The sequence below is a fragment of the Apteryx rowi genome, unplaced genomic scaffold (assembly GCF_003343035.1).
Source record: "Apteryx rowi isolate R43461 unplaced genomic scaffold, aptRow1 scaffold_518, whole genome shotgun sequence".
Classification (NCBI taxonomy): domain Eukaryota; kingdom Metazoa; phylum Chordata; class Aves; order Apterygiformes; family Apterygidae; genus Apteryx; species Apteryx rowi.
Window position 1 is genome coordinate 72,099 of NW_020450781.1, and position 13,150 is coordinate 85,248.

The 13,150-nt window shown below is 35.7% G+C and overlaps 1 protein-coding gene across 1 annotated transcript in view; it reads left to right on the forward strand.

Annotated features, from left to right (window-relative positions):
• Positions 1-13,150, forward strand: part of LOC112973035 (threonylcarbamoyladenosine tRNA methylthiotransferase-like) — a gene marked incomplete at its 5' end in the record, with an annotated part of 322,440 nt that overhangs the window by 71,337 nt on the left and 237,953 nt on the right. Inside the window, one exon of the mRNA XM_026080384.1 lies at positions 9,264-9,367. Within this exon, the coding sequence (XP_025936169.1) occupies positions 9,264-9,367 (104 nt within the window). The remainder of the gene's footprint in view (positions 1-9,263; positions 9,368-13,150) is intronic.

Consider the following 13,150-nt stretch of genomic DNA (forward strand, 5'->3'; position numbering starts at 1 on the left):
AATGAAGAGTGCGTACTTGAAGCATGTATAGCTGTCTTTACTGCTGCACAAGCACATTTTGTTTTTTTTCTCAGTCAAGATGAACCAGCTTATCACAAGATACAGACATGACATTTAAGAGTAACAATGTAGTGTTAATTGTAAATACTGCTTAGATGCTTGTCCACACTGGAGCTTCTGTCATTTCTACTGTTGCCACAGCTGGAAGGACATTTTTGGGCAAAAAGCTTTCTGTAGACACAGCCATTGGGAGGGCTTCTTTCTTGATTATAGATGGTGAGTTTATTTTTATTACGCACTTATTTCTGCCATTATATTACCTGGACAATTCAGATCCACTTTCCCACAGACATGTTACAAATACTTTTTTGGAAATTGCTCTGGTGGTGATTAAAGATAAATTCTAAATTAAGCCTTCTAGTTTCAGCGCTGCTGAAATATAACTTTCTTCCCCACAGGATGTTTTGACCAGTACAAAAACAATACCTTTTATCCCAAGAATCTGTGTGATACCTGCTGCATGTTACGGAATTAACTGCAGGCTAATGTTTCCTGTGAGATTTCAACCCTCTGAAAGGTTCTGTCCCAAAAGCCATTCAGGAAGTAAAAACAATAGCTCTTATCACAGACGGGGGTCTACTTTTCAACCATGTTTTCTGTGTGGGTGATTCAGGAGCTGCTAATCTGGTGAAGATGCATGGCAAATGAACTGGATTACTTATAGAAAGCCACTTGCCTCCCCCTGCCCCTTCTCCTCCCCTTTCTCCTTCCATTTGGGGAGATCAGCTGAGACTCTCTGTTTTTGAAGCAGAGCTTAAAACGTACTTGTTGCCTTCCCCCCCTTATTGAGAAATCACAGTTTATTTCTTTTGATGCTTACTCTTCTTTTAGAATATTAATCAAATGAAGCAAACTTTGAAAGCTGAATTTTAAAGCGTATGAAACTTCATTGTTAGGCCACTCTAGGTGTTGCAGCACATTCTGTAGGTGTTACGCTAAGTCCTCTGACCTCAGTAGAATCTGTTTCTTTAATAGGATCATACTGTTTGATGATATAAATACTAAGGCAACTCTGAAATCACAGTTCTCTAAAACTTTGCAAATTAAAGCAAGCCTCCAAGACTCCTGTCTTTAGAGGTCATTTTCCAATTACTGCTGTTCGTTAGGAGGGAACTGAGAGGAATAGTTGCTCTTCATGCTGAAGTAATGATCTTAGGGTATTCTGCCACTGCATCTCTGAGATTAGCCGTGAGCAGATTTCTAAGAAAAGATACCTTCTGTTTAAGGTTTTTCTGTCATAACTCTTTATTTCTACCACCTTCATTACTGCTATTTGTCTGAGACCAGGAGTCATGCTCCTCTAAATACTGGTGCTCTGTATAAACTGTGGAAATAACTAAGTACTTATAATTCCATAGCATCTTCTGCTCTTTGTAACCACAGAATCCAATTTATCCAGCTGTGCTCTTCCAGATGAGTCATTTTCTTGATATTAATGACTGTCATGATTTGCCCCCAAAGTTGTGGTCAGCATAGCCCAGCACCTATTTGGAAATGCTTCTAGCATAATTTATGTCTCTCTGAACCATAAAGCTTTAGTTTGAATTGCAGAGACAAAATCACTGCAGTTTCCAGTAAACATCTAGCAAAGCACCATTGTGGGGCGGGACGTATACAGCTTAGCGATGGAATGTTTTACCTTTTAATATCAATTTACAGTGCCTCATGATTTAATYCAAGCAATTGCACAATGTGTGAACAAAACAATTAACCAAGGAAGTTCTTTAGATGAGCCTTAAAAAGTGACATTGTGCTTAATTTTGCTAATGTTAAATCATTGGCCTTAAAATGAGCAAACTGAATGTATGATATCCCCATGTAGATGTGACCTTTGAATCACCTGCACTTGACTGGGGAAATTCAGTTTCACAAAATGCAAGTATTTGAAGTGCAAAATTAAATCATACATATCAAAGTAGCTGAGCTGCCTTCTCTATCTCCATTCAATTAATAACTGTTGAGATATTATAAAATAAAGGTACTGACTTCAAAATTCTTTGGAAGAATAAAGTTGTAATGCACCTTGATACCATTTTGTTGGGCATAGAAAGGGTTATAGGATTCAAAAATAGAATCCAACAGTTGCATTGTATTTTGAGAAAAATGTGTGCAGTCCTATACACTGTATAATGTATCTTGAAAGTTTATCCTTTTTTCTACTAAAATTTTCAAGAGGCTTTTTTTTTTTTYTTTTTAAGGAGGTATTGGCATTACAGAGTGGTTTCTAAAATATTTGACTACAAAGATAATTTGAGGGAAGCCCTGCTTTTATCACATATCTTTTTCTCAGTAAGAAAGTATTGTTGTAACACTGTGTAGCCTGTGTAGCACAGCAACTAGAAATGTCCAAGCTCACTCTGAACAAGCCTGGATACTAGAAACAGCATTTCTGCAATAATGTGGTTTGCTGGTTAGACTAATTAGCCTTACTGAGAATTAGTTTGCCACTGTTTCAAAAGTACTTTAAATCCTGAATCTTTTTAACTTGAAAACAAAAAACCTCCCAAAATCTGTAAGGGAAAACATCTTTCCTGTCATAGTGGATTGAAAAGCTTTATTGTAAAATAAACTTCAAGAATAAGAAGAGATTCCTGAAAAGAAGTCAGACATATTAGGCATGTTTTTTCTTCCATAAACTACTAACTTTTTTCCCCCATTCAATGCTATTAAGTTTGATAAGAATTAGAAGTTCTGGAAGTGCAAAATAGCATTTATGGAGGTAAAATACTAGGTAATACTCATCATATTTAACCCTATAAATATAGTATAAATGGTAAGGTTATGCTATTGTTATGAATGCAGAACTATGCGTGTATCCTAAGGTGAAAAATCACTGCATGAAAAATGGTTAATTAATGAGGCCTTCTAAGGAGACCTTAGAGTAGATGCAAAAAGCTGGTGCTGGGGATTGTTACAAGCAGGCTTCAGTCTGTCTATATTTGTAGTGAAGTGATGGCCCAGTGTAATGTTAGTGGCACTGCGCTACTGGCAGAATTTTTTTACAGGGCAAACTTCATAAAACCTTGGATTTGCATAACCAGTCAGATCTCTTAAAGGCAGATATTAGTAACTGTTTTGACTAAATTGTGATTAATGCTGTTTTACTGTATTCTTGCAGCATGTAATTTGGGGAAAAAAAGTCTTAGATCTGGGTTTCTTTTTAGGTTGGTACCAAGAAAGAATTTACTGGATTGTTCACGAAATGAAGGGGGCAATACGTGCTCTCCCCCCCCCCCCCAATTAATCACGTGCGGAGCAGCAGGGATGTTGTGTCATATGACAGTGTTGCAGCTATGCAGCTCTCCCATCTTGCTCACAGATGTCTGACCTTGGTCAATCACATTAAATCACATTAAATGTGAGTCAGTGGCACCCTAATTACACATCAGAGTCTGTAATTGAGCTATTTTCTGATCCTTGAAAGAAAGATGTATTATACTTTTAATATCTGAGGGTGAAATCCTGTCTTTGCTGAAGTTAGAGGCACAACTCTCATTAATTTAAGAGCAACCAAGATTTTGCTCCTAATGTCTGTGCTCTTTCTCATCTGCTGCTGAAATCCACTGATTAGTTCCACTGAAGGAAAGTATTTATTTGTCTGCGATGCCATAAGTATTCTTATTCATAATTAGATGCATCTGTAAGGGTTGGCCTTTCATGTTAAGTGTGTGTTTTATGAGGAATATTACTGTTTTGAAAATGAAGGGTCTCCTTTATCTAATGCACTGCTTGAGGACATACTCATTGATCAGTGTGAAGACTGCTGTTTTCTGTCTCTACAACAAAATTTCAGGCACCTGACCAAAATGTTGATGGTGTTCAGTTTGGTAACATGTTCAAAAATATTTTAATGATCCACATAGTAGTATCTTATCTACGGATAATATTTTATCTTGCTGTGAAGTAGTTCTGGATACTGGGCACATAGCTGATTAGAGGTTAATAATTCAAAGTAAAAATTTAATACATCAAACTGCCTTAATAAATTTAGTATGCTGGAAAAAACAGGATTTACTGTTTTGTGTTCTAGAATCACTAAAAAATTATCCAAAACATGTTGGTGGTTACAACGATAATGACTGTTTCCGTTAATGCCTGTGCTATCTTTGTGCAATAACACTCTGACTTGTATTAAGACAAATCAACATTTACAAACTAGCTTTAAATATGTGAAAGCCTACAGTTTAACACAAAGTAAAAAACCRTTTTGCAGGTATTGCCATGCTGGCTTTTTGGTTGCATATATGTTTGATCTTCAGATGCGATGAAGGCTGATTTTTAAGGAGAAATTCACGCACTGGGCTGATTTTAGAAGATCCACTTGCTGGTGAATTCCCCTTCGTCAGAGCGAATGCTCGTTTTCTCCAAGTTCCCAACGACCATTTTCCGCTTGATTGACTGTGGTCTGAGTGTGCGGCAGCATGGGCATGCGTAACTTCTTATACTGGAAAAGTGGAATTGAGGTCAGCTTACTAAGGGGAAAAGAAAACTACAGATACTTTATTGTATTTGTGGTTTGGTTTAAATGTGTGTTTTCAAGGATAGATAGTTCCCGAATCTGTGAAAAGTGGTTAGTTCAGCATTTTTACAACAAGTATTTAAAATCTGAATCTTTGTTAGTCAGCTGTAGCTTGAAAGATTATTTTTTATTTTTTTTCCAGATTAGAATTAACAAATGTGCTACAAATAAGATTTTGGATAGGATCTTTCTAAGTATTTGCCCAGGAAGCAACCCTGAAGATATAGGGGAGACTAATTTTATATTCTTTCCTATAAATACAGCTAGATACTAGGTTTTTTTCTTCTGCTTCTAGATACCAGGCAGTAGAGAGAAGAGACAGTGAGAAATGAATCAGAAGCTGGTAGGTCTTGTAGAGAACATTATTTGAAGACATCAAACTGATCTTCAATCTTCAGAGATTAATAACTTCAGTACTCTAGTATTCCCCTGCTATAAAATTTCTTAGTACCTAAATTAAGAGCAAAATACATACCCTGAGAAATATTTAGTAAATATGCTATATTATATCATATGATATATATTATCATAATGATATCATAATGATATACCATGAAAATATAATTAACAGATATCATTCAACCTAGATGAATTTTTTTATTTTTGTGGCTGTTGCTTTGTTTGCTTTCTTAAGGGATAAAGGTGATCATATTTTCTTAATACTATATTCAGAGCAAAAATGCATGTTAACACATTCACATGCATATATGCGCAAACACACTTTGTAAAGAAGTTTAAAAACAAAACACCTAAAATGCTGCTAAGTAGAGAGATTTAATCTTTTATTAGCACAGTGGGAGCAGTTTGGCAAGGGCCGTGTTGACAGCCTACAGAAAGATTGTCAGCTCACACCTGCCTCAGACAATGTTACACATATAATAAAGTTAACATACATTTTTCCATTTTTCTCACTTTTTTAGGTTTAGGCTTTAAAGGTTCAGCTATAAAGAGATAATTTTCTTTCTAAATATAATGATGAAATGGGCAAAGATACCTTTTATTTTTTTAAATTATTTTATTATTTTAAAATGATTCAGTTCTTCGTCTAAATATTCACTGAGACTTCTTATATTTTATGGGATGCTAAAATAACCTGTCACTAAATCATGCCACAGCATGGTTTCTGATGAGGTGAACATCAACTTGATGTCCTTATGTCTGGTATGTGATTTGTACTTTCTGATATCAGGCGGTGGGTCAGATGTTTTTACGTAGACTTGAGTATATTTTGGGAGAGCATTTAGATTCCATTTCCTGAGCCATTTAGGTCTATCACACAGAAATAAAATTAGAAGTTAATTTTAAAATAGAATTGCTCAAGTTCTAGTTTTTGTTTAAGAAGGTTTTAAAAAAAGTATCATTTTCATATGGGGTTACAGTTCAAGATGACAAAAAATTGCTAATAAACTTTCTGTTGAAAAATATAAAGATTTCCTTCAAATTTATAATTAGTCAGACTTTGCAAATTATGGTAGATAACAAAAGTTGGTGTTACTATTTTTTCTTCCCAAATCCTTGGCTTAAGGATGAAGAAATTTAAAAATTAAACTTTATATTTAAAAAATTTACTTCATCCCAAGGAATAAATAAAATCTTAATATATCCCTTTATTACAGCTGGCTGAAAAAATTATGCTTTGTGGATAAAAGGGCCTGTGTTAATATAAGCTTTTTTTTATGGTAGTGGGGGAAAAATGGTGAGTTATGGGGAATATGAAATTTCTTTTAAGCTTCAGCGAAAGGGGAAAAAGCAAAGTCTGGTTAGTGCACCAGTTGTCTTTGTGATACCTGATGCAGAATGTTAAATGGGACTTTTCAGATATTCTTAGGACCATGACTAAAAATCAAAAGCAGAAGAGGGGACACTGGGGTCATGGGACAGAATTGTTTCAAGTTAAATCTGCTCTTGAAGACCTGTTAAAAAATGACAAGGTAACTGGTAAAGTCATTTTCTTTGAGTAAAGCAAAGATTAGTACAGATATCACTAACGTACACCAAACTTCTGAATGTTGGTTGTAGAAGAGCAGATACCTCTACCATGCATTTTATTTTATATTCCCTTTAAATGAAAGCAGAACTGAAAAAACAACTAGACAACTAGAAAAAGCCAACTGTGGGTGAGCCTATATGAGACAGCTACTTTTTTTTTTTAACTTTTTAATGAATGTGGGTATCTAAATGCTAGAGGATTTCTGACTGTGCCRCCAAAATTATTATAGCGAATGCAGAACTTTAACATTTGCTTCTGCTGCTTCCTTCAGCTGCTGCAATGCAGCAACAAACCTCTTGCTTTAGCGGTTTTACGGGTTGGCATATAAATATAACATGGGCTTTAATCGGATTGCTTATAAAGTGCCCTTGTGAAGATGTAGGAGTTTGCCTATGATGTTTTGCCATACCAGCATTTTCTTTTAGCACTTTGGGAACCAGGCTRTTTACGGCAAGTTCAGTATTGCTCTTTAGGACGTGACAATGTGCATCACTGATCCCTAATGCTTCTCTTGAGTAGCTGTGTGGAAGCAAGCTGGCTTGACTTACTGAATGATGTGGAGGGAAGGGGTGTGACGGTAAGATGTTTATATGGGAGCCTTTTTAGAAAAGAAGTGTTGCGTTGGGTGGAGAGTTGCCCTTAAATCAATAAATAAATAAAATAAAAAGACATGCTTTGGAAGCCTGGAAGAATTGAAGGAGTGTGAAAGAGAATCGTGGATGAGAGTAAGGGAGAGAAATGAGTGCCTTGTGGGGCTGGGAGGGAAAGCCCTTCGTGGCATGCTTCAGCTGACCAGGAACACAGCAGAGAACACTTTAGCAGTTTGTTAAATAGGTTACACAGATCAAGTATAAACCAATTATCAGCTTATGTTCTCTTTATTCAAATCCTACTCTATTGAACATGCTTTAAATGTTGCTTAATGAAAGGCTTTTGATTTGTAAAAGAATGGTAAGATATGTAAAACGATTTGACAAGTGATGAATAACTTGTCTTTGAGTGGGTAGTCACTTCCTTGAAGCAGGTTAAGAAGGTTCAGATTCGGTGAGGGGTGTCTTTGTTTTTTGGGTTTTTTTTTAACCTTTTTAACCATTTTTAATTCTGAATAGAATAATCTCATTGCTACCATCAAGCAATATCTCTTCAGTTTTCTGATCTAAAACAGGTTCTTCTGGTGCAAGAAAAGGTTCGTCTGACAAGCAAGAAAAGTATTTTACATAAATAAGACAATACATAATTTGTGACATCCAGTCTAGCAGGGAGAATCAGGAACTTTCTTGGTGTCCTCTGACAAAAAGTAAGATCTGGTTGGTGGAGACGGTTTCAGGGCAAAGTTGATGTATAGGGGCAGGAGGGCAAACCAGAGACCTGCCCCATGTTCTGCCCTTCTTGAGCTACTAGTTGTGCAAAAAAGATATAAGTAACTTGTGAGGGGAATCTTTGTGAAGGAAAACCTTTAGAGTTTTTAAAACAGTAATTATGTTGTCATGGAGCTGCCAGACACAGTAATAGAAGACAAGACAGTATATTCAACTGGTAAAGACAGTCTCGTAGCTGGTGACTTCTCCTTCAGAAGCCATAGGGCATTACACCTTTTCATTGTTGTTTTAAAAGTTCTGTGATAATACTCCTGTAGTCTGAGCTTTAGCCTTTTCTGGCACCCAGCTGCTTTATCGTATTGAAGCTGTGCCTTTTTGATTGTGAAAATGAACATAATTTAAGATCTTTTAACAAGCATGAAGAAGAGAAATATGATTGCTTTTTTAAAAAAGGTTTAAATGCCTTAACAATAAAAAGATCATAGGGCAATATCAGCTTTAAAAAGGGGGAAGGGAGGGGGAAAAAAGGTACAATGAACTCTTTAAAATTCTGCTTATTGCATTCATGGCACTGCCACGATCCGAAGACTAGTCCAAGAAAAGCTTGCCATGASTGGTGTGTGGGTTTTTTCTTCCTTCTTTCTTCTTTTTTTTTTTTACTCCTTCCATCCTCTTACATTGAACTAATCTGTCTTTACTACACTGTCAGGTAAATTGAAAGTGTTCACATTGTTCCGTTTTTTCATGGGAATTTTTCCTAAGCTCCCCAGTCTCTTGTGCTAAGCTGTCTTCCCAGTTGGTGATTCTGTCTTCATTATGTTATTTGTTTATTTTGTTTATACAAGCCAAATGAGGGAAGGAAAAATTAACTCAAATGTGTTTTCAAGAATACCAAATATTTTTAAAGTCTATAGTGGTCATTCATGTCTTTTTTTTCCCCCCTCTTGTTCAGGTTGGTTAGATATGAAAAAAAATGTTGGTTTTGTGCATGGAATTTTTCAGTAATAGGGGAGTTAGAAGTTTGGAGATTTGTCTTTAATAGTGAACCCTATTTTATTAATAATTAACACTATAATAATTAACTCCATTATAGCTTTCTGAAAATATGTAAATTCCCACTTGTGGAGTTTGAACACAGTTTTCACTCATTGTTTTTTCAATATCTGTATAGATGTGAAGGATACTTTAAGAAAGTAGGAGGGCAGAATGCACTTCAGAGCAGTTTTAGTTAGTTTATTGATTTCAAAATGGAATAGTTCTGTGTTTCTGTCATAAGTATAAAAGTTCATTTTTTTCCAAATGTACTTAATGAGTATAGCTGTGCATGTAAAGGTTTTCTTGGCTAGAAACTGAAATATGTTCATTTTCTAAACAGGTGTCTCAATGCGTGTACCTACTGCAAAACCAAGCATGCCAGAGGAGATCTAGCAAGTTATCCCATTGAAGAACTGGTGGATAGAGCCAAACAGTCTTTTCAAGGTGAGCATTTTTATCACTACAATAGAAAAAAGCCTCTGAAGTATATACCATCTTCTTTTCACATGTCATCATCTTGACGCACTATGGCTCTATACAGTAGTGTTCTTGGTGTTCTTAACATGTCATGACTGTGTCTGGTTTTGCCTCCACGGTAGAAAAGCGTGCTTTGATTAGGTCATGTGCCACTATTTACAAAAGGCAATCTACCACAGTAAGTATTTCATTTTCATTTTAATCTTGCTCAAATGAAGTTCCACGGAAACATTTGTCATAATGATGGGAATACTGTAATATTCAGTCATTTTCCTCTATCTCTGCTTTCTTAAAAAGGAAAGCAGTAACTTTTCTCACTCAAATGAGGTTCACAGTTTCCTTTATAACAGGTAGTATGTAGCTTATCTGCTTTAACTTCAATAGAATATTGGTAATGGTGTTGCATGGATCCAAACAAACATCAGAAGCTTTTCATGCACTACAGTACTCTGTGCTTGTATATGCCTAAAACTCCTGTGCGTGTGTGGGAGTTATGACAGCTTTATTTAATGTTAATATTTGTTCCTTGCACCTAAATTTTGCGTTTCTTTGAAAGATACAATTTTCAGATATTGCCTGTGTTCATTTCTGATGCAGTCTCCATAAAGAAACAGGCATAGATTCATGTGTTTGTCTACCATGTTGAAAGATTATACATGTATTTAAAAAAAAAAGAAAAAAAGACGTAATTCAGGTATAGCATCTCCTTCCATCTTTGAACCAAATATTTTGAATTAAAATTGTAACAATAAATACAATACATGATGTCGCACCCTCTGTGGCTTGTACAGACAGCTCATGCATTGTCTCACTTACGGATCTGAGAATGTTGCAACTGTTCTAGCAAAAGGTAGGTCTCCAGCACTTCAGCATGTTTTAAAATCCGTATGTAGGCACCCAAGATGAACCCTATTCAAGCCCATGATGAACTTCAAACTGTTCCTTTCAGTAGTATATAAAAAAGAATTCTTTTCCAAATCAAAGCTCACATTCACAAGTTCTGTTCTGTGTTATCCACCCAGAAACTTCTCCCTTAAGATTGTAAATACTTTTTTCTTTTATGTTTGTTAGAACCTTGTCTTGTAAGCCACACTCCTCTCTTCCCTCTGTGAAACTTACCAATAATCGACACAAATTTTCTTCCACTGCTTAGATTTGTAGAGTTAACACAGTTGTTCTTGTGAATTAGATTGTCTGTTATGATGGGCAGAAATCCTGTCATGTCTCGGAATTCCTTTTTTTAATAGGACAGGCTTCTAACACCTGTATGTCTATAATGATATGTTCAGTAACTGAAATACAAGATGTATAAATACACTTAATACTTTGGTGGGGAGCAGCTGGAGAAACATCTTTTTGAAGGTTACAAGTTTTCAGTAGTATAAGATAGTTGATTTTGAAATCGATAAGTAATCAATATGCAGAATAAAAGCTGCCATTTGATTATGATTATCAGGCAGCAATCATTCCTGATGATAGGGAGATACATAGGTAAAAGAGGAACACTACATTGTTGTCCTTTCATCCAGTTGTAACTCTAAAGTACTTTTATATTATTAGTAGCAAAAGATGGTATCAATCTGATTGTATTAGTATGTACCTGTAGAAACATTATAAACATACTTAGAACAATTCAGCAGAGGAATATGACAGAAAAAGGGAAGAGAAAATATGGCTAATATAGTCAAGATCATGGCCTTACAGAGGTTAACTATTTAAATTTTATTTGAATTTATTGTCTGGAATGAAAAAAAAAATCGGACTTGTCTTACTTGTTACAGTTGTATTTACGTGCCATAAAATCCACATTAAATTAACATAAAGATGTATTTGCGTGGTACAGCAAGAAAGAAAACTCTGACTTTCTTTTGTTTTTACAGACAATAAACGTGAAATTTTGGTAGGCATTTTGAACTTCAAGTATTGTACTTTTTGTTTGAAAGTTCAGTAATTCAATTCATCTGTTGTACTGTGGCACTTATTATAAATATTGACTCTCTTAAAATGACTTGATTTCTAATGGAAAAACTTGCCCTTAAGCTATTGTTTTTAAATTTTTTTCACGAAATACTGTGACACGTCTCACAGCAGGCATCTCCAGGGAGTTCTGTTCGTATTTGGCCTTACACTAGTACCTTTGTTAGAGGAAATAAGGAAAGAAGCAAGTATTGAGCTGTAAAATTACAGGCTTTGCCTCCAGCTTTCACATATTTAGTAACAATCATGAAATAGTCAGATACTGAGTTTGCAGTGTATGGAGAATTTATTACTGTCAACTTGCTGCAGCTGGGCTTCAGAAACTCTTCATCAATCCAGTGAAAGACTAAGCAATTCAAATTCATTATTAAAGTTGTTGCTGAGTTACTGAACAACAATCTCTTCAACAATCACTTCTGTTTCCTCAGAAGATGTGTTGCTGAGGCTCTATTAAAAAATAGAGGTGCAGATGTGTGATGAAAAGTGTTTCCACTTTGGAATTATTCATGGGAGAACTAAACTGTCTTAGAAGAACAACAGCTAAACAACAAATGGTGATTTTTGCATAACTGCATGATCAAGTCATGTAAGAAAAGGGAAATTAGTATCATTTGCAGTGCTTTGTACATGTGTAGCCTTACAGCACACAACCTGATAGGCACCAAAGGTGAGATGTTCCAATTGCAGAACACACTGAAAATGATTAGAAGAACTGTGTTTAAGAGTGTTTTGTTAAAGGTCCTTTTTGTCTCTCAGCACAAAAAAAAGAAACCCTCTAAAACACTTTATGCAAGTGATCCTACTTTGACAGGATTGCAATTGGCTTCTGAAAACAATCTTCTAACAGTATGTTGGCAGTACAGGCTTCAGTATGTTCAAATACTCCAATTTTTCTTCAGTCATTTCTGTACTGCTGCATCTAGGTGGGCTGTCTCTACGTAGCAGAGCTTTCCAAGCTGTTGGATATGTAGCATTATTTGTCTGCAAGCCACTTCAAGTGGTCAGTGGTCCAGCCTAGGCCAGCTAATACTATGTTAGCAGAATATTATTGCTAATAATGATACACATGTGACAGAAGCTGCTGATGGTGGTACTTTGCAGTCATCATTTTTGTTGATGCTTGATGCCAAGATCACTTCTGAAGATTTTTGAAACTCTAGAGCTTTTTTGGTCAATATTTAGTTCTGTGGCTTCATTTAGATGCTTGTCTTTGAAAGTTTTACATAGTTTGCATAGTTAAGCAGATATTTGTTTAAATGTATTTTAGGGTCCAAACCTTTATTTTTTGGGTCTATGTTACAGTTTTGTAAAAACAGTATTTAATACTCTGCTGAGAGTGATAACTAGATGACAAGAGATGAGAAAGCTGTTGAGAAAACCAAAGCTGTTGCAATTTACATGCAGGCTCAAATTATGTTTACAAGCCTAAACTTGATTTAAATCAATTGATTAAAAAGAGAGAGTTGAAAACATCATGACTGAATATATATCAGCCTATATCTTGTACTTTTTCAACCTTTGAAATCAGGTTAATTTCTGTATTTTGTTCCTGTATTTTAAGTTCGGTATAATCACAGAATCACAGAATGGTTGAGGTTGGAAGGGACCTCTGGAGATCATCTAGTCCAACCCCCCTGCTCAAGCAGGGTCACCTAGAGCATGTTGTACAGGATCGCGTCCAGGCAGGTTTTGAAGATCTCCAGAGAAGGAGACTCCACCACCTCTCGGGGCAACCTGTTCCAGTGCTCTGTCACCCTCACAGTGAAGAAGTTT